Below are 21,711 nucleotides of genomic sequence, written 5' to 3' on the forward strand. Positions count from 1 at the left end.
TGTAAAGGGCTGGTTAGACAGTGAAGCTGATAAGGCGCGCTCCAGGTCATTTCTGGGAAGCAGAGTTGACACTACGGCAGGGAAGGATGGGAGTGAGCGCCGAGGTAATCGACGGGTTTTCCTGGTTTGCGACACGGAGACCCCTTGCCTCCAGTGTTTGCGCTGCTTTGTCACGAGCTTCCTCTACACTCGGCTTCCTTCCCGACTACAGCAGACAGGCTGAGATGAGTCAGCAACAACCTGAGTCACACACCAGTTTTACTGCAGCTTCCAGACACCTTGTGCTCTAAGCTTTTTACTGTCAACAGTCAAGATATGACAGAAACTGCGGGGGTTGGTATAATCCTGAACTCCTTAATGCAGCTGTTTCAGTGAGAAAATCAAGTAAGTGGGAGTGCTTTAAAACACTGTACAGTACAGTCTGTAGATCCATAATCACGTATTCTGTCAATCCATAATGTTAGTAACATGTTACACAAATACAAGTAGGTCAATGCCTTTTTAAAGTTTTAGCTATGCTTCCAGTGACTACTGGATGATTTGCCACGAAATTTGGTACATTCATCTTGCACTCAGGATTACTGGCACCATCTTTGGTCATATGATCCGAAACTAAAATGGTGAACTTGGTAAATGTAGTACCTGCTAAACATCAGCATGTGAGTACTGTCACTGAGCATGATAGCGTTTAGCTCAAAGCACGTCTGTGACAAAGTGCAGCCTCACACAGCCTCTAGCACGGCTCTCGTCTTGTAAAGTTTTGTTTTCAGTCATGATGAAAGCACTCAGTTCTCCACAATCCCGTCTGTGTCGGAAAGTAATTTTACACATGAGAGTAGGCAGAGCACCAAAAATGGATTGCGGCATCAGCGGCATATACAGGACAAATATAAAAAGCATTTAAAAGCAGGAGCGGCTCAGGGAGTGAGTATAGCCGTGCCAGGCCTCTGTGCCACCACACCATTCAAACCACTGAATTTGCCTCTGGCAAAGAGAACAAGTGTTCCTTAAAGTGAAGAAGCTGTATCTAATTTGTCCTTTTCCTCTACAACCTAGGATGCATTCAATCAAACAGAATGGTGAAATTATTTTGGTAATAGGCAGCAAATTCAATGTCAGTTAAGTCGCTGTGTCACTTGTAAGAGACAGTCAACTGAAGATGTACCTCCTGGCAGCATGGAGGGGAAGTCAATCCTATATTTCACTTGTATGTGGTGTTCAGTGTGTCTGAGCACATTTTGTGATAGAAGTGATTTTACCACCCTGGGTTTACACAACCCTGAGATAATAAAGTGACTTTGCTTTCCACACTAACCTCTCCCTTCTTAACTGTCATGGACTGTCTGCGTGGGGTGATCTCTTCATTGATACTGGACAGAAAGTTCTGGGAGATGCGCAGGGCATCCTGTAGCAGCGGATAGTCGGGGTGGCTGGATGGTGTGTGCTTCAGTAAGTCCTAGGGCAGAAAAAAATGATGGCAAACTGAGAAGAAAATTCGTCTTCATGCAAAAAAAAAAACAACCAGATTATCCTAAGGCAGATTGACTTACATGCAGAACGAGTGTGCTGCGGGTCACTCTGTCCACAGGCTTGTAGAGAAGAGCTGTGGAGGAGGAAGAGTCAGCTCAACAGACCTCATCACAGCTCAACTACTTATAGCAATATTGATTAATGTGGAGGCTGGCCATTCATTTGACTCAGTACTTACTTTCCAGAGAATTTTTAGCCGACTGGTCTTTGCAGTCCTTTGTGCTTTTGACCTTGAGATTCTGGCAGGGAGATAACACCAGAGGGAACGGTGAGAATAAAATACTCTCATTAAATCACAGTAACTGCCCCACAGAGCAATTAAAACAATCAGCAGCACTGCAGCCATGCAGCTCTTTAGAACTGCTGAAAACTGCTCTGTCATCACTTGTCCCAGGCAGCTGTACAACATCAAAGACTTTCCTGCTGCAGTCCCGCTGTGCGTAGCATGATTACATACCTCAGATATCTCTGCAAACTGAGCGTTTGCCTGGCAGCACTTGTCCGCCGTCTCCACAGCAACCTTATAGTTATCCACAAAGGCCCGGTACACTCCGAGCTGGCTGGCCTACAAGGCACAAGCAGAGTACAGACTAGATTCATTCCACAACAGAAGAGAGACTTTACTACTCTGTGAGCACCACTGGGCACACTCAAGTGTCATGGTAGGCTGTGCTCAGGCGTGAGTTGGCATAACAGCATTAAAGAGGGAACTGATACAATCGAGTGTGACTCAATGTTTGCTCACGTGTATAAATAAACCCCTGTATGTTTGTGCCTTTAATCTTTTTCTTCCAACACTGAGGTAGCTCTTATTCATCAACCTCCTATTGAGCATTTTGTACTCCTTTACTGCTTGTCATGTGGTGAAGCGAGGCTTTTATCTGGCCAGGAGATGACTCCAGGCAGTCTACTCAGATGTGCGTTGCAAGATCCACTGAGCATTAGATTACAGCCAAAGACTCCCACCTTTCTCCTCTGCAAGCCTCCCCTCTTTTAACGATCATTAATGATGAAGGAGTGACATTTAAGGAGAGCTATAATTAGTTTTTGAAAGTTACTGACTTGATGAATGGTGGGCTGTTTGATCAAAAACCAACATACAATTTGGTGCTCAGAGGTTTCGTGTTACTTGATACTCTGTCTTCTTATCCAGAGGAGGATTTAAATCAACTAAAAGGACTGTTGGACTGTACTTGACTTTTTTATGTGGTAGGTAATCTGTTCTAAGCGCTACAAATCAAGCAATTATCGCAACTTTTCACTCATATCAGTCCATTGGATACTTTGTATACGACTGCACTGAGACTTTCTTGTTTACTTTGCTAGCCTTGTCTCTGCTGCAAGCTAAGTCAAAAGAAGTGGAAAAAATAGTTTTGGCTGTTTTAGTTCATAAACATTGTCATGACATGTCATTTCTTGAAACAAACATCCCCATAAAAATCAAAGGTGATATTTTGTTTATTGTATTATTATTGTTGCTAATTTTTAATATCCCAGAATCCTGATATCTTAGTACAACTGGTATTAAGTATTCATGATAGCAGGTAAGAGATACTGTTGGAAAGCAACATATTCAACTTGCAGTTATGAAATGACTGATTTATTTTTTTTGTTTCCCTGGTCTTCCAACTGAAGTGAACAAAGCTAAAACACCACCCACGTACCAGCTTCTGGAACAGGTCGCCCACACACTGCTGGTGGCTCCAGTCCTGGACTCGGGGCAGCAGAGCGTCATAGAAGTCCTTGTGGATCTCATGAAGCTCCGGCACTTTGAAGAAGATGGTTTCTATCTGCTGGATGGTCAGCATCGGCTGGGAAGTTGTGGCTGCAGCCCTCAGAGGCTTCATAGGCTGAAAACACAATCACAATACAAATGTAGCAAACAGTAACCAGGTATTCAGATTAAAAGTGAATGTGAGAATAAAAAATACGAGTGTTTTTATGACATTTTCTTTGATTTATGAAACAGCTTAGACAAGCTGCTAAAGCCACACCTCAATATCTGTGTGTGTGTGTGTGTGCATGCATGTGTGTGTGTAGTAAGGAAAAGTCACTCTGAGTTTGTGTTAAATAGTGGTGACTGTGAGCACAAGTGATAACCACAAGATAACGGTAAATGTAAAAGTGACCCACACACCAATATCTATTTAAAGTTTGGTAACATTAATTTAAGTCAACATTATCTATGCACATAAACAATGTAACCACAAAACTCCTTGATACAATATGTTCAGCAAGAATGTGTTTCATCATTTAAATAGGTAACTTTTAATATGAAACTGGAAGAAAAGTGTAATTACCTCTATAAAAAGTGATATTGTCTTTTGTTTTAAGTGATGTGCTGAAACAAGCTAAACTGCACTGAACATTAGCAGAATAATCTAACCACCTTAGCAGATTTGTGTGATATAAAAGCAGTTAATTCCTTAATTCCCTCTGAGGAGCAGCCATTGTACCACAGATAGGAGCTAAAGGTTAATGGTAGATGCTGAAATGTAGCTAATGTAACAGCAGCACAATATGTTGAAAACACGTTACATTAACGTGTTGCTTCTTATTTTATTTTAAAAGTTATGGAAAGCTCTAGCACAGGTCCACTGACTAAATTAGGTAATATTTGCTAACATGAGCTAACGTTTAGGTGTTGCTAGATCAGCGTTTACTAATTAAAATAGCTAAAGTTAACAATCATAAGTAACCTGTCATAAAAGAACAATTAAGTCTAAAGAGGCAATTTTTTTGGTTATTTTCAAGGAAGAATGTTCTATTTCTTCTTTCAAAAGTTACACAGATTTTTAGAAGGGAAAAAAGAGAATTATCTTCCAAAGTAAACTATCCAACTAACTATCTTTTTAAGGGTAGCTGTTTGTGTGTGTTGTAGGTTGCACATACTATGAGCAGGGCCTCCAGGTGGCTCAGGTACGTCTCCTCACTGGCCAGGATGCCTGACAGAACCCACTTCCTCATCTCCAGCCCCTTTTCCTGGTCCAGCTCCACCTGACACAAGCATGGGAAGAGAGAAAAACTGTTGGCAGACATGAAGTGATGGAGTTCTCCAGGACAACAGACGCATGATGGCAACATGATATGTAAACTGTGATTGGTTTTGATCTTTAATAAACCTCCCACACACCTCTGCAAACCCCTGGCTGCAGATATTGTTGTTATGGGATTAGGGAAGACTACATTTGATTAAACGCTGTAGGAGTTTTGCATTCCAAGAGGCCTGCACCAGAAACTCCTGGCATCTTAAGGAAGACAAATGTGTTTCTGGTCCAGGAGTTGTTATTCCAAACAGGTCAAAGACATCAGTCATCTTAGTGGGGGCCATCATGTCAGTAAGAAACTCACTGGAGCGTTGAGCTGAGCTGCATCCAGCTCTGCCATTATATTTGGTAGATAAAAAAGAAGCTGAGTGGGCTCCGTCCCCGTCCCCCACCCTCCACCATAACTTAGGCTTTGAAGATCACCAAGTGTACACATCGGAGGATAAGAATACCACAGATAGGACAAGAGCAGAGCAGAGGGGGAAGGGAGCTACGTCTCTTTGTAACATCTGTTTACCCACAGTATGTTTGCTGAGTATGTATGGTCTTTTCTGCTACGCCCTGCTTCATATTGAAAAGCACTCCCATCTGGGAGCAATATGGTACACTGTATTTTATTGTTGGCCTGCAGATGCTTCAGCTGGGCTGGCTGTTTGAATGCCTTGCTGAAGGGCACTTAGCTTTTTCCACATGTAGTACAGTTAACTCGTCATGGAGAGTCCTACTCAGCCTGTGAAACAGTTGGATAAAGTCCTTCATGGCTCTGCAGGAGCTTTCTACAGTTGTTGCGTTGGAGGCTACAAATTTATGACTAGACCTCTCACAACTATTACATAATCGCCCAACTGCAATTATATGAGCTGACTGGGAATATTTTACACAATAGTTAGAATCTTTTCCATTCACCTGCATAAAAACAGCTGGATGAAACAGAAATGTTGTGTTTTAATCACCATTTTCCGTGTCATTTTCCATCCCCCCTCTGCTGCCATGGTTTAATTACATCAATGGTTTATCTTGAGGCACCTGACATCTAATATTTAACCATTTCAAAGAGCATCTTTTGACATTTACATCATAGATTTCGTTGTTAAGCCAAACAACACAGAACCACTGTGGACACATTTTGAAAGAAGAGCCCAGATGGCGGTCAAAGATGCTAATGGTGCTAATCTAAAACTAAAAAGAGGGCTAAAATGAATATTAATTATCAACTAAAATTTCATGTGACAGTCCTACTGATTAGCAGAAAGCCTTGTTTACAAACTGGATGTAGAGTCTAAAAGTTGTGGACATTTATCAGGCATGCTGGGTCAAAAATGCAGGAGGTGTTATGGGAAATGTAGGATGAAGTGTTATTTAGGCTTGAACATTGCTGTGTACTAAAAGACAGGATATCTCTGCTTCTACTGTTTTCTTTTTAGGATCCTCCCAAGTTTTACAACTTTGTGGAAGTGTGACACTAAATCACTTAATGAGGATTTTTATATTATTTGCTCTCCCTCTGAAGATTTAAGTACTTGGCTGAATAACTATTCACCCAGCAAACATCTAGTCACATGCTCCTAAAACTGCTCAATATTTTTTGCAAAACACTAGCATTATTGTATGGTAATTTAAAAGATTAGTGCAATTACTTCACAGCAGAGTACTCTGGTGCCCTCTGCACAACATATTGCAATACAAGCCTTAGATTTAAAATCAAGCGATTTCTTTAAAAGCACAAAAACATGAAGGAGACGCTCTTCTTCAATACAAAGTAACAAAAACACAAATTCTTCTTAAACATGCAGCATGTTCGTCAGTTATGTGCACGTGCAACAACACTACATTAGAGTAGAACAGCAAGCGACTTCTCTGAGGAAGAACTGGATTAACTTGGTGCTGTTACACAAAACGCAGTCAGTAAAACAAACAATGCTGCCACTTTAAAAGCAACTTTTGAGCAGAGAACAACAAACCACAGCTACTACTAGTGTTGAGTGATGCGTGCAGAGAGGACAGTGAAGGACAATGCGGCAGCAGAGAGGAGAAAGCAGCAGCAGCCCTGTGAGCTGACAGACTCAGTTAACGAATCAGACGTGTTGGTTGGAGTTCACATAGTAACTTTACCGACAGCGTGGACTCCAGAGAACCGGAGGACTGCGTGTCTCGGCTGCTCCGGCTCTTGGAGCGGAGCTGTGGTGAGGAGGAAGGAGATCCGGTGAAGGATAGAGGGTCGTGGCGAGGCTGGTGCTCCTCTGAATGCTCCAGGTCATAGCCGTATGACGGAGGGTGCTCATTGTAGGGAGCCTCTGTGAGAAAAAAGCAAACAAAGGACAATAGTCACATGGTGTGCCATTAAACTGTTATCTAGTCATGTACTTAACATGGGAAAAGCAGCAAACTGAAACGTCATTTTTTGCTGTGTTCTTGTCATTAGAGAATGAAGTGGGTGGTGCTTATAAAGCTACCCAGGAGCTGGTTGGAAGATTAAGATGCAACTGTATTTTCACAGTTCACTTTCGTTTTTTTTTTTTATATATTAGATGTACACCTGAAGCTATAGATCAGACACAGTAACAGAAGCTTCTCTGAAATAAAATTATATTCAACAAAAATCATTTTGTACTACATATTACTGTGTACGTTACAGAGTCTGAGGGCTGTTGGTTCAATTTTCTGCTTCTGACACATATTGTTTGAAATAGTCCTTTAACTTATATACTTTTTTTTTAAGCCTACATTTCTAAAGAAGCAAAGTTGCCATAAATCTTAAAAGCATCAGCTTCACTGTGTGTGCCAGCTGATTTATTGTTATTTCATGAAGTACAAACTGCTTTAGGAATATGCAGCACTTAATGTCAACTGAACTGATGAGGCCTTTAAAGCTGCACAAATCAATATTTTCCAGATCAAATTGCTGTGTATAATCTCTAATTTATCCTTTAAAGTGACAAACCCACAGAGACTTATAGCCAGACTAAAATATTTAAAGCCTCTCAGGGTATTGTTTTGATTTTTATCAGCCATAAAATTACCCTTCATGCAGCTGTTTTTAGTTAAAAAAGGACGATAAATCAGCTGAGCAGGGCCTAAGACAGTGTGACTGTGTACATTATGACGACAAACAAAAAGCCAGTAAAACACTTGCATACTGTACATGTCTAACAGCAGCTTTAAGCTCAGCTGACAATAAATACTAAGCATAAGTGAGCTGCATTTTTCTGCCATTTGTCTTCATATCAAATCCTCTTTTAACCTTCATAAACGTGTGACCTACACAAATCTACCATACAGCCAGCGAGGGTTCATGCCAGGCGATCGGATAAGCCTGGGACACTGTGGGGCCAACACATGTGCTCTGCCCATGCCAGCCTGGTTATACACTCCTTCAGCGCCAGGTTCAAGATCACAGAATCTGAACGGCACTATTGTACCTCGGTTAACTTTAGAGTCTACTAATCAGAGGTGCGACAGCTCAGACAGCAGCACAATTCTTCCTGTAAAACTGCTCATTCTTGTCGTAACACAAGGTTACCATCACGCCAACAGCCAGAATGTGCCGAACAAACAAGTGTAGCAAGTGAGAAATACATGTTGTGCTTGTTGTCCCTGTGATTTCAGACTTTTTAGGACACCCGGAGGATGAGGATCAAGAGTGTCTGCATCCTGTAATTACTGTCAGCCACCCCTGACTCACCAGCACTCATCATCATTATTATCATCATTATCGTTGTCAAGTGTGCGGCAGAGCAGAGATTTCTATCAGTGCTACTAAAAAAAAATAAGGTGTCTGACACAGTCAGCAGTGAGGTATGTTAAAGAGAGGCTACAAAACTGGTTTGCTTCAGCTTGAAAACAGGAAAGAGAGGATTCCGGAAACTGGGGGATGATAAAGACAAATGACTATGGAGAGGACTGGAAGACACGTGGACGGACAGGATGACATCCACAGAGGCCGTGACAAAGGACTCAAACAAACACAGCAGAGAGGGAGAGAGCTGTATTGACTGCTCGAGGAAGAGACTACCGCAGTCCAAACAGCTTTGGAGGAGAGGGGAAGTCCATGTGAAAGGCCACTCTGTGCTCCAGTGAAATTATACATCAGGCCCTGCAATGGATGAATAACACATCCTCTCTGGGGCAGCAGCCTCGGAGCCACAAACTATCCCAACTAGGTGAAAAGAAACAACCAGAGCTTAGAAAACACTACAAACATGAATAAGTAAAGAGGGTTTTAAAAATGTGTTCTGAAGTCTGAAATAGCGAGGCATTTGTGTCTTGTACGGAGACATTTTTAAATGCACGGGGCTCACTTGGCTGCGGTCAGTGTGAGAAAGTGAACATCACAATGGATCCTCAATGAGCGCCGTTGTTGTAGTGATCTCAAGGACCGCTACTGAGGAAGTGTCCAGGCAGGTCTGTCCGGAAAACTCAGCAATTCATCTGCTTCAGAGCGGAAACAGGCTTTCTGCACAAGGTCGTCTTTTAACAAACAGCTCCCACTCCCACCATGAACACTCACATTCATCTGTGGTCGTGGTTATCATATTTACTCCCGCTAACACTGAGACGCCTTTAGTGATTTAAGACGTTACAGAGCCGCCACATTGTCAGACATACATGATTTGTACATTTTCCAATAAACCACTGTTAGTAAAAACAGCAGTCTGTTATACTTAAGAACCAGTTCTTCTTGCCTCACTCTCATTTCTCTCTGTATCATGTTTTCGCAGCTTTGGTTTGTCCTGAAAAGGGCTAAGCAAATAAACTGAAGTAAAGGCTGCTCTTTTATCAAAGTACCTGCAAAGACCATATCTGGATATTAAATAGTAGAGAACGTCTCATACTGTTTGTTTGAAGCAAATATTGATATTTCCAAGGTTCAACATCTGTTCCCTCAGTCCAAACTAGATTTTTCAGCATAAACATATATATATGCTATTATTAAAACTTTTTTTAAATTAGCATAACACAGACAGTTACAAGTAGCTTTCAGTAAGTTAGAAAATTTGTTCACGAAAAGGGCTCTAACTCTAACTGTTTACAACACTCTCAGCACTGCCTGCAGCGCATGTAGCAGAGTACAAACTAGAGCTAGAGCTGCAAACCAGCTTGTAAAATAAAATGCTGGAAATACAATAATCAATGACCCCATCATGTTTCCTTTTTAATGGATCTCTAAGGCCTAGTTCACACATGAATGGGTGTCTTTTAAAAACTGGGTTTTTCTCCTTTGTTCTCAAAAAAAAAATCTCAGTGTACATGACAATGCAAAACCACAACTAAGGCACTGTGGAGAGCATCCAAAAACCAACCAACTGGTGGAGATATAAGTTAAACCTTTAAACCATGTTGGCGAATCAGAAGCCTAAATAAAAAGATATCAGCGATTCCGGTAGCCTAAAAACAATGGTAGTGTATCAAAGAAGCGAGAAATCTTATTCGTGGACAAATTCTGATACTTCTCTTCCTCAAAACCGTGGAACAATAACTGTACTTTTAAGTGTAAATGTGCAAAAAGTTCTCTAAGCACAGTTAGCACCAGTACCATTATGGCCATGTCTGCTTTGCTCAAATCACCTCAAGTAAACACAAGAGATAAACAGCACACACTCAGCAACATCACAAGCCAAAAACTTTAATCTGAAACACAGAATAATTAACAGAAATGCAGAAATATAACATGTATTTATGTAATAACCAATCTGTCATTAACTCAAATTGCAAATTTGGTGACAAATTTTCGAATCATTATTTGCGTCAAGAGATAAAGAATTTAAGAAATTTAAATGGGCCATCAACCCAACTCTGTTACATGTTCTTGATTTGATTGTTAAACTATATTTTCTCTAAGTCTGATTATCCTATATTTTGATCTGAAAGTTACTTTCCACAGCACTAGGTATGTAAGTCCCATCACATTATTTTCAAGAGACTGCAAACACCATGTTGTTGTATTCCTCATATTCCAAGACACAGTACAGAGGACAGGATCTTGGTATACTTGAAGGAAGCTCTGACCTTGCAAACATATTTGATCACAAAGGCCTTTAGAAACAATACCATTGGCATACATGCACTGCAGCCAATACATACGTTTATACACATGCATCTGTCATAAATCTGTCATTGGCTCTGCCAATGCACGACGATCTATTGAACAGGCATTTGCAGATAAAATCTCTTTCTCAGTCAGTTTTCGAGTGGAACTAATGCTCCATACACAGTGGTGCCACAAGAAAACCCACATCAGAAGTCAAAGTAAAGGGACAATGTTGTTATCTTGTTTCCACTCTGCACTAATTTAATCATTTACAATTTACACAATACGAGGTATCACACATCTAGCTCTAGGGTGGCAAAACAATCCTGGTAGTGCTCTCTGTCCCATACCCGGCTAACTGCAGCTTAAAATGGTTTTCAACTGTGCAATAGAGCTGTAACAAATACATTCTAATGACATTACATAAGATTGCTGAGCCCAACAGCTGCGGTTAGGAGCTGCGTGGAGCCATGGATCAGAGAGAAGCTGATTTTGTTTTGGACTGTCTCTGAACTCTGTAATTCAGTGTTTTTCAAGAATTCCATTTGACTCCATTCCCACAAGTCACTTATTAATGCAAATCATGAAAAAAAAGCAAGATTTTGCCCAAATCTCCTTGTAATAGACGATGTATGGTGTTTTCTTTCCCATACGACCACCTAGAACACGGCACCTAAAAATAGAACTCAAGGATATATAAGGACTCTTAACTCTCCAGCATGCTTCTGGAGAATAATCAGTCATCATGAAGCACTTTTCCTTCCTCCAGCATTCAAACAAGAGCCATGCTCAGAATGACAAACACAGCAGTTTAATACCACAGGCATGCTGGATGTCCTATTGATGACAAAGCAAAGACACATCCAAAGCCCTAATCCTAATCCATAGAGATGAACTCTGATAAACAGGCAGGGAGGGGGTGACAGATGTGCAGCAGGGACGGTGTCACAGCATCAGAGATTCTACATTACAGAAATAATCATGTGGTCTTATTTCGCTGCACAAGGCCAACACAGTCTGAAAGAAGAAGGAACTTTCTCTGGGGACACTTGGGAATATTTCTGTTTTTACATAAAGGCTGAAAGCTTGTGTTTGGCTTTCAGATGACACTGCCATTATCACGTGGCATGGACATGAAAGCACTGCCTTTTTAGTTCACAGCAGGATATTTAAATATGGAGCAGGATGCGCTTGCAATTTGTTCTGGAAACAACCGAAGGGGGAAGTTGCAATCAGAGAAACAGGCTTTAGGTCTAACTTGGCCTGTCTGGACCTCCATTTAGCATGGCTGCTCAAAGCACTCCAGATAAAATATCAGTTCTGTTTGACTGATGGGAACAAATTCAGACAGCATTTCCCAAAAATAAAAATCAAAGAGCAAAGGGCCTATTGATTGAGCCCAGTCAGGGCTGGAACTAGAATAGCAGCATCCATACTCCCCCATTTCACCAGTGGGAAATGGCAGAATGGTGCCGAGCCTGGTGGGGGCAAAGAGACAGAATCAGAGCCTACTTATTGCTCCCTCGCTGTGAAACATATTGACCGTCCACACAGAGATCAGTCAGCTGATGGACAGAAGTTAGATCGCCACCTCCCTAAAATAAATATTGCATTAAAAATGTGTTGATCGATTCAGCTCAGAAATGAATGGAAATGAGATTTAAACATCTATAATTTACCACAGTGCAAAAAAAGGTACAATGAAGGACAGCCTTTCTGTCGCCTCTCTAATGGCTGCATAGATCTGGAGAGAAAAGTTACACCTTTAGAAAAAAAAGCAGCAGAAGATGCCAATGTGAGATGTTGTTAAAAGCTTAGCACCACTTTATGGCTCCAGTAAATGGATTCTCCTCTGGACTATGCAGTCGCTGGGGAAACAGCGGAGGCAGGGAGAGCAAACAGAGGGGAGCCGGTTGAAGGGTTGACGGCTTTTCAGACACCTGACGCAGTGACCTCAGTCGGTGGCCCTTGTGATTTTCCCCACTTGATGGCAAGAAGGAAAATCTCAATGGATTTATCGGTAATGCACTTTACAATGACTTGCTGGTGACACTGGATCTTCAGAAGACAAGAGTGTACTTTAATCTCTCTGTCTTACACCAGCAGTAAATCATGCAATTTATTTTTTTTCCAGGGACTTAGATTTAGCGATCAAGATAAAGGAGCACTCCGACAAATTGGTATACCATAAAGATGTTCCTTGCAAGAGATTTATATTTTTAAAAAAAACAATAGCACAAATGTATACATAAAAGACATCCTCTCCTGACCAGTGTAGTGCCTACCCATAATGCAATTCAATTGCACATTTCAAGTTTAGCAGTTCAGATCCTCCCAGACTGGTACACGCACACATCTGACTTGTTTACCAAAGTCTGTAATGCTGTTCTGCAAGGAACAGCGGGGAACTAAACACAACACACAGCTGAAGCCGACTGGAATGACTCATTCATAAACCAGCCATAGAAACTACGGTAAAAGTACTAAAAGTACTGTATCATTAATGAAATATTACTCAACTACATGTAAAACTACAGGTGTTAAAAAACACTGAAGTAAAAGTCAGAAGGACTCTTCTCGGGAACTACTCTTTGACATCGATGTTTAAAGTATATTCAATAGCAAGCACTCAGTTCATGTAGGACATTACTCTGACAAATGATAAAGGTATGAATGAATTAAACTACAAAAATGTGTCTTCTCTGTTAAAAGACAGAAAAAGTTAACGTGTACAGAGCAGTACAAAGTGCTAACCAATGCACTACAAACAAACACTGAGGCAAAGGTCTTACACTGTACTGTAATGTCACCTCTCCAAACCTGCAACTGCCTAAGCACATGTTTGTTTGCTTTTTCCATGCAGTCCATGTGTGGCCAGACAGTATTAAACTTGCAGATGAAAGATTTGGAAATCACTTCAAATTGTGGGCTTACTGAATAGAATTATGAATTCTGATTATAAATATAAAGAAGTAGGTTAGAATATGTTAAGTTAGACTAAAATGACTCCTACACCTACATGTTCCCCTGCCAAAAACATCTAGTTTGTGTGTTTTGTCGCCTGCTGCACAAACACATCACTGCTTAAACCATTGCCATGTTCCTGCTCAGTCTATAGACTTCATATTGCAATGAAAATAAAAATCCATTTTCTAGACCTGGGCTGAGTTTTATTCAAAACTAACAAACAAACAGACAAAAAAAACTTTTCTGGCAGTTTGAAGTGTCCTTTCAAAAGTGACATTGTGAAATCTGTTCATATGTACTACAATACAAAAAAATACACAAATTTTCAGCAGAGGACTTGAATAACTATTTATGATCACTTCGTGGAGCTAATTTCAATGGTCATATTAGATTTACTAGATATAGGCTGTGTTACCTTCAACATCATCCTTTATGTATCTTTATTTATCTACAACTGAGGCTGTTTCTTTTTTTTTGTTCTTGGAAAATAAAGTTTAAAAAAGAAATGTATCCAATAACTTTGAAATCAGAATAAGTTCACTCTCTAAGACAGACAGAGAATGAGAACCATGTGAGTTTTGTTTTTGTATGAAGCAGCAAAAAAAAGTTACAGTGCAATGTGTTGGAATTATTTGCCATAGTTCAAGCTGAACTTCCTGCAGCGTGATTGTTGCACATCTCAGTGTTGATGCTGATGAATACATTGTGCATATGCTGTGCAGACTGCAAGGCTGGCTGCTATCCAGCTTTGTCAAACATTCATGGTATCTGTCTGTATTACCACTGGAGAAACTCTGAACAATGATGGCAGTTGATGAAAAGAAATGAATGTCCGTTCGAAGTTTTATAACATTTCCTGTAGCGGCTGACACAGTAAAGACATCAATAAAGGTCAAACGCTGAGATCTCTACATCCATCCCGGTAACGTGGCTGAAACTTTATATTCTCCAAGTTCCGCTTAGAATGACTCCGACTGGACTGAGCCACAGAAGCCATTATACAAGTGTTTTCACAAGCTGTGCAGTACACCCTGTGAGAGGTAAATTGACTATGACTATAAAATCGGTGGAGCGCCCCTTCAACCAACATACTGTAATTGGGGCATCTGTTACGTCGAATGCAGACACCAGCTGTGTGTTTTGGTAAAAAAAAAAAAAAGGTTGGCTAACACAACCTGACGTCCTGGCCCATGTGTAGAGTCTGCTGAACCAAGAGGCCCTTTAAACCACAGGGCTGCTGAGGGCAGCGAGGCCCACCAGCACTTGCCTCTGATCTGTTGTAGGGCGGCCTAAAATTAGTGCCAGTCATTGAGCAGGGTAGGTCAGAACTGGGCCGCCCAGCCCAGCACACCTACTAATCAGCGTATATTGAAATAGCTCGGGGTGGTCACACTGCAGCTTGTAATGTGCCGCATAACAGAGAGAATGAAAGCCCAATAATTGTTCCAGTCTGTGAAAATAAACAGACAATGGTACACATGCACACATTGGATATACACAGATCAGCTTCATTGACGCAGAGAGTAAAACCAGCATACCTAATATGAAACGGTAGCAATGCGTTATATTTGAGAATTATTCTGATCTTTCCTGCTGAAAAACCTGTAATTATACTGGCCATTGCTGACGATGATAACCTTATGTTGGGTTTCATAGCAGACATGAACGAAACAGCTGACTTTGCTCATTGTTGATAGATGATGAACACTGCACAGACATTTAAGCAGTGACAAGAAAAATCTGAGTGACCTCCTGGTTTAATGAAATATTCATTTGCATGTCTGAATAGAATTAAATATTACTGATTGGACCTTACCTGATGTGCTTTAATGTGACTGGCTCAGTCGTAATCTGCATAGCAACATAGGTTTCACAGTACATTTACAGGAAAGAACAGAGAGTACACCCCTGTGCAACATCATTTAAATGACAAATGATTCAAAATGAGGGCTGCAAGGTGACGGAGTTTGTTAGCACTGTTGCCTCGCAGCAAGAAGGTCACCGGTTCATGTCCCGGTGAGGACACTCGGGATCTTTCTGCGTGGAGTTTGCATGTTCTCCCCGTGCAGCGTGGGTTCTCTCCGGGTTCTCCGGCTTCCTCCCACAAGGTCCAAAAACATGTTGAGGTTAATTGGTGATTCTAAATTGTCTGTGGGTATGAATGTGAGTGTGCTTGGTTGTCTGTCTCTAAGTGTAGCCCTGTGATAGACTGGCGACCTGTCCAGGGTGTCCCCTGCCTTCACCCTAAGTCGGCTGCAATAGACTCCAGGCCTCCAGGGCCCTCGTGAGGATTAAGCGGTGTATAGATAATGGATGGATGGATGGATTCAAAATGAAATCATCTCTCTATAACTGCATTATTTCTAAGTATTTCCTCCTATGAACAATCAAAAAGAAATATGCTATACAGGTCCCAACATAGGAAATTCAACTAAGTGAATACACCTGTGATCACTGACACAAAACTGAGTACAATTTCCAAACTGTTATGAAATGAACTGTATATGCAAGACTTGCTCAGTTTGGGAGCCATGAGTTGTGTCTACCTGCATGTCTGCATCATGGCTTCAAAAAGAGTTGCCAGAGGAACTGAAAAATCTGATTGTGAGACTCACAATGATGAAAAGCAATACAGGAAGATCGATGACCAACTAAAACTCAGTGGAAACACAGTTGCAGTGGTCATCAGGAGGAACAGAACCATCCACTAATAAGAGCCACAAGGCTGTCCTCCTAAAATGATGCCATAGAATCCATCTCTGAACAAGTGGCAGGCAAGTGCTTCACACTTTGCCCAGAGGTTATCAGTGGAAATCAGAGTCTCTGTGGCAGCTCTGACAATGCGAAGGACAGTTCAAAACATCAGTCTCTATAGATTGCATCAAAGACAAAGAACTATGCTTATATTGCCGCCACATTCTTCGGTCAGATGACACAAGATAATTTTTTTGGCTTAGATGGGGTCCAGTCTTTTTGGCACCAACCAGGTTAGGACTACCACAGTGAACACACAGTCATGACAGTGAAGCACAGAGATAGGAGCATGATGATGTGGAGAGATGATGTTCATAGATAGAGCCATGAATTCCTGCAGATATACCAAAATGCTGGTAGGTGGAATGACTGCCAGTGTGCAGAAGCTTGGCAGAAGAGGAAGTTCCAGTGTGATAACAATCCAAAGCACACTGCCAAATGTACAAAAGAGTTTCTGAAGAAAAATAAAAGTGAAAGCTGTGATCTGGTCAGGTTTGTTGCCTGACTTGAACCAAATGGAACTCCTTTGGGGTATTTTAACAAGAAAGGTAGACCAACACGACTCCTCCAACAAAGAGCAACTGAAAAAAAAATATTTCTGACAGAACATCTGTCCAGAAACTTCCTCCATGCTGAGGAGAACAAAGTCTGTCATCAAAACTGTAGACATACAAAGTATTGAAAAGATAAAAGCTTTGAATGTCAGTAACGACTACAGCCATTCGTTGCATTGAGTTCCTACTATGGGGCCTGAATTATTACAGTAGTTTGTGATTAGTTTTAAATTTTACATAATTTTACATAAGGGAAAAAACTGCTCAGTTTAGAAGTAACACAATTACAGTGAAATGATACAAATTTGAATTATTTGAAACTGAAGTGCTGCAGTACTTACTTCTGCTGCATGCTGTAACAAGATAGTGAAAGCTCCCAGTGTGGCAGCTCAGCACAGAACAGATCGAATCATTTAGAAACTGTTTGCTTTACAAAACCTTTATAGACTTTTGTGTAATGTCGTCTGTGGCTCAGGAGGACATTTATCACATCTGAGAAAACAATCTGAGCTTGGGTACTTCAAATATATAACACAAATCATGCGTTAAAAAAAAGGAGGTTAATAATTTTTTTGTCAAACTGTATAGCGTGAAGAAGCTTTGTAGAGTCTAAGAAAATCACCCGCTGATGATGTCATCTTGACATCATTAGGGAAGGTTATCTCCGCTTGTCGGTATCAAAAAGCTAGCGTTACAAATTGCAAGTGTGGAGTTTGAAAAACATGGGGGATTTACCCGGAAGAGGAGATCCAATTAAGAGGCGCTACTGTTCTGCATTCTGAAAAAATTAAAGCTGGAGGGTTTCTGATCCACAAACGGGACTAAACGTTTGGAAATCTCAACTTTGACAGCTTCAAACAGTTTACAACAGACCGTTCTTTCTAAAGCAAACTCTTGTGGCCAGTGACACTACAAGCTCCACGGGTCAGGCTGTTGTGAGAGAGGTGAACTCATACAACACTTAGCATTTCATTAGCCGTTTCCCCCCACACCCCACAAGCAGCTGAGACATTCCATAAACACTTGGCCTGCCAGCCAGCAGCACAGAGGGCCCTTTGAGTGGGACCAGGGAGGGGAGCTGAGACTGCAGGACCAGAGGGCTGAGGCCAAGCACGAGGGAGGATCACCGAGCCCGGGGAGGCCCGCCGGCTCACAAACATGCCAAAGATTTTTTCTTCTATTAAGGTTTATCTACCGAAACATGTATGTTGTACTTGAATAGAGGAAAAAACAGGAAAATCTAGTGTGAACAGTGCTGCACAGTTTCTAAACAAGTGTTTTTGTTCTGTTTTCTGATAGGCAGGAACAAAAAGGCTATTCATTGCTTTTACTGTGAGAGCAGCTGGCAATGCCTGGACTGCTGTACTGATGGCCTGCCAGCTTCTGACCACTTTACCCAGTACACTGCACAGAAGAACAGGTGTCTCTCTCTACACACACACACACACACACACACACACACACACACACACACACACAGAAGCAGACTTCACTGCCCTCAAGAGCTGCCAGCACTTCCTCTTGTAGGCTTGCATTTACTTTAGGAAAGGGTGAGGCTGAATTCTTTTGCTTCCTTGACCACCAAACCTCAGATGTTGATATCCAGGTACAATGATAGGCCTGTCTGGGCTTCCATGAGGGACCTCAAATATTCATGAGTCTGCAATTAACTGGGAGGGTGGACGAGCACCGGTGTGACTCCTGCTGAGGCAGCAAGTAGTGCCAGCCTCTGGTCTGAGGCCGAGACAGCCAGACACACTCCAGTCACCTTTCTTACAGACACTTTCTATTAATGTCACAGCCATCCACACAGACCTGTCTCCGTCCAGAAATGGTGCCATATCCTGACTGAGGCGGGCTCAGCTAAATGCATCCTAAAACACAATCTGCTGATTTTTGCAGAGGGATTATGATTAAACTAATGGGAGATTTACCATTTCCCTTTTGGCCGACCTTTTCTTCTCCGCCCCCTCGCTGTAATACGTTAACCATGAGACAGTCTTCACGCCAAGCATAAAGCCAGCAGAGCCACAGGCATGTCAGCTTCATGATGATAATTAATTATGGCAAAATAAACCCATCAGAGAGTTGGCCTCCTTAAAGGTCCCCAGCTAATCAGCAGCTCTATTCACAGTCAGGCTTGACAATTGGCCTAGATAACCAGAAACCAGGAGACAACACCTCTTCTTCTATTCGTGGAGAAAAGTCCCACGAGATGTGTCAATTTTAGACTGACCATTTCACTACGATTTCACAGGGTGATGCAGCTGAGAGGCGGCAGCACAAGCATGGGTTTGTTTGTGGCAGTTAGGAGGTGCAGTTGACGGTAAGTCCGTCATTTTCCCCGGGCAGAGACAGACTGCCACCACGCCAGACACTAAAACACTCCCACAGCAGCAGCAGGGATCACGTCAATCCTCTGCCTGCTGCAGCGTTCACATATTCCATGACAGAGTGTAGAGCATAAACACCGAAACTTACAGTTCAGAAGGCCTCATTTACGCATAACCGCCAACATGTGTATTGTATTGTTCAGCACACGGAGCTCTGCCTAATAGTTGCACAATGAGCAGCTAACGGGAGCACAAAGCATCTTTACAACACTGAGGTCGAGTTAGCTTTACTGGGCCGGTTTAATAGATTTTAGTGAATGCCGCAGTGTTTTATTATAAATACAAAGAAAACAAAAAAAAGACACCCCAACTGCTCCCTAAAAGTCACAAACCACAACAAAGAGCAGTTTATTGCAAAAACTTGCCTCGAACTGGCTCCCAGCCCGAGGCCTAATCCAGCAACGTGCACAGTAATGTTATTACAACATCAGAAAATAAATCCAGACTTCTGGTAATCCACAAAGCAAGGTCCACATAAGACAGCTGTGCCATTATGTCAGCAACCAGCCTCCTCTGGATAAAAGCTGCACCTCAGACTCTGCAGCAGGAGGTGTCAAACAGAACAAACAGAACAGGGGACATTAAAAGGGAAACTCCTCCTCAGATTTTACACAAAAAAGGTCAGTTGACTGGTCATGGGATGTCCTACTCTGCCTGTGAAAACAGCTGCGCATTGAGTGTAAAATTTCATTCTTGACCATAGAAATAGTAAAAGAAACTACTGATAATTCAAGGCGTCCTTACAACAGTATATATACATAGATATATCAGGGGTTTTCCTGGATCAGAATGCGCCTTTGAGGCATATGGCAGTGAGCATGATCATTCTGTGTACAAAGTAAGAAGCCTGTGTTGCCTTATTTGACAAACATCTATGCATTTTTCTACAAACCAACAATAAAGGAGCATGAAACACCTACTGTTCTGTTAGCTATGTGGAGAAGTTAGGAGACGATGCAGCTAAAGCCCAATTCATGATGTCCATGTCCATTAAAAGGAGACAGCGATTCTATCCAAACTACAATAAGTACACGCCAGTCTGCTACACATCGCACTGATCTTCATATTGAACACAGAAAAACACAGTTTCCATGGATGTTTCTGAAAGGCTTGTAGAAGCCAATAATGTAATAACCGCCGATAACATAATAAACTTGCCATTTTAAAAATGTAATAGGCCAATAACATAACAACTTATTACATTAATGGCTGGTTAGTACATTTGCAAAGAATTGTTTTTTACCAGGCCAATAACATAATAACTTATTACATTATTGGCCAAAAGATATCATGTTATTGGTTCAGGACTTTCATTACGTTATTGGCTTATTACATTTTAAAAAGTGCAAATTTATTACGTTATCGGCCGTTGTTATGCTATCGGCTGTTATTACATTATTGGCTTCTACAAGGCTGATAATGATATCACCCTTTACATAGTAGTTAGTGATAGATATGACTGTTGCATTGTCATTATTCCTGAGGTGTGTCAAGCACAGCAGACGGACAGCACAGGTTTTCTGGAGAATTTTGAACTTCCCACTGTGTTTGGGCACTGTTGATTGGCACCATTGGAACTCATGCACTAATCATAGCACCTCCAAAGTCTGGCAGCGAGGTGTGGATGACAGAGGATCTCTTCCCACAGTCTCCTTATAACACGCATTTGTTCTTACAAATATTTGCTTTTCTTGCATGTGGGCAGTGTGGACGGTCTGTGCAGTCACTGATTTTGGTTTGCATCCATTGTTGCGAACTTGGGTGGATGATAAGGGGTACATCACAGATGCATAAATCAGTCTACATAACAGCCCAAAGAGCTAAACAGCCTGACTCTGCACTTTAGACTAAGATTAAATGCTACTTTTACTACTTTTTCTAGTCCACCTGGAGTTCATTCATGCACAATAGGTCACATTTCGCACCTTCACACTACTAAGTTTGTGCACAATTGGCCTTATAATCTTCTTACCACAACACTAATTGTAGGCTGTATGTGGATGTCTGCGGTGAACTCTTGTGCACTTGGGCAGATGTCAAAATTTATGTCACACAGACTCTAGCGGACCCTTGTCTACTAGCAGATATGGAAAGTATACCATCAGTGTTATCCAGCGCTAGCCTTGTGTAAAATACAGCGGTGGTGGATGTGCAGGGAGTTGCCTGCTGGAAAACATAGACACAGTATTTAACTTTATGTCTTGCCTGTTCAACAGTTGTTTCAACAATTGCTATTAGACACACTCTGAGAGGTTTTGAACCCCTGGACCCCCTCTGTTACAAGCTACAGGTCTGAGGCGTGTACTATGAAGCAAATTAATCAGTAAGTGTGGTACATTGGGGGCACCCTGATAGCTCTGCAGGTTGGGCAGGTGACCCATGAACTGGGGCTGTAGTCCCTGAGGCAGAGGTCGTGAGTTCGAGTCTGACCCATGACC

General features: G+C 41.7%; 1 protein-coding gene across 1 annotated transcript in view; it reads right to left on the bottom strand.

Moving 5' to 3' along the window:
• Positions 1-21,711, bottom strand: part of si:dkey-91m11.5 (BCR activator of RhoGEF and GTPase) — a 39,124-nt gene that overhangs the window by 12,651 nt on the left and 4,762 nt on the right. The window contains exons 2-8 of the mRNA XM_008284151.1: positions 6,690-6,871; positions 4,423-4,527; positions 3,195-3,380; positions 1,988-2,095; positions 1,709-1,769; positions 1,551-1,603; positions 1,316-1,456 (exon numbers count right to left, since the gene is read on the bottom strand). Coding sequence (XP_008282373.1) covers positions 1,316-1,456; positions 1,551-1,603; positions 1,709-1,769; positions 1,988-2,095; positions 3,195-3,380; positions 4,423-4,527; positions 6,690-6,871 — 836 coding nt within the window. The remainder of the gene's footprint in view (positions 1-1,315; positions 1,457-1,550; positions 1,604-1,708; positions 1,770-1,987; positions 2,096-3,194; positions 3,381-4,422; positions 4,528-6,689; positions 6,872-21,711) is intronic.

This window comes from Stegastes partitus, unplaced genomic scaffold (assembly GCF_000690725.1).
Source record: "Stegastes partitus isolate 25-593 unplaced genomic scaffold, Stegastes_partitus-1.0.2 Scaffold349, whole genome shotgun sequence".
NCBI lineage: Eukaryota > Metazoa > Chordata > Actinopteri > Pomacentridae > Stegastes > Stegastes partitus.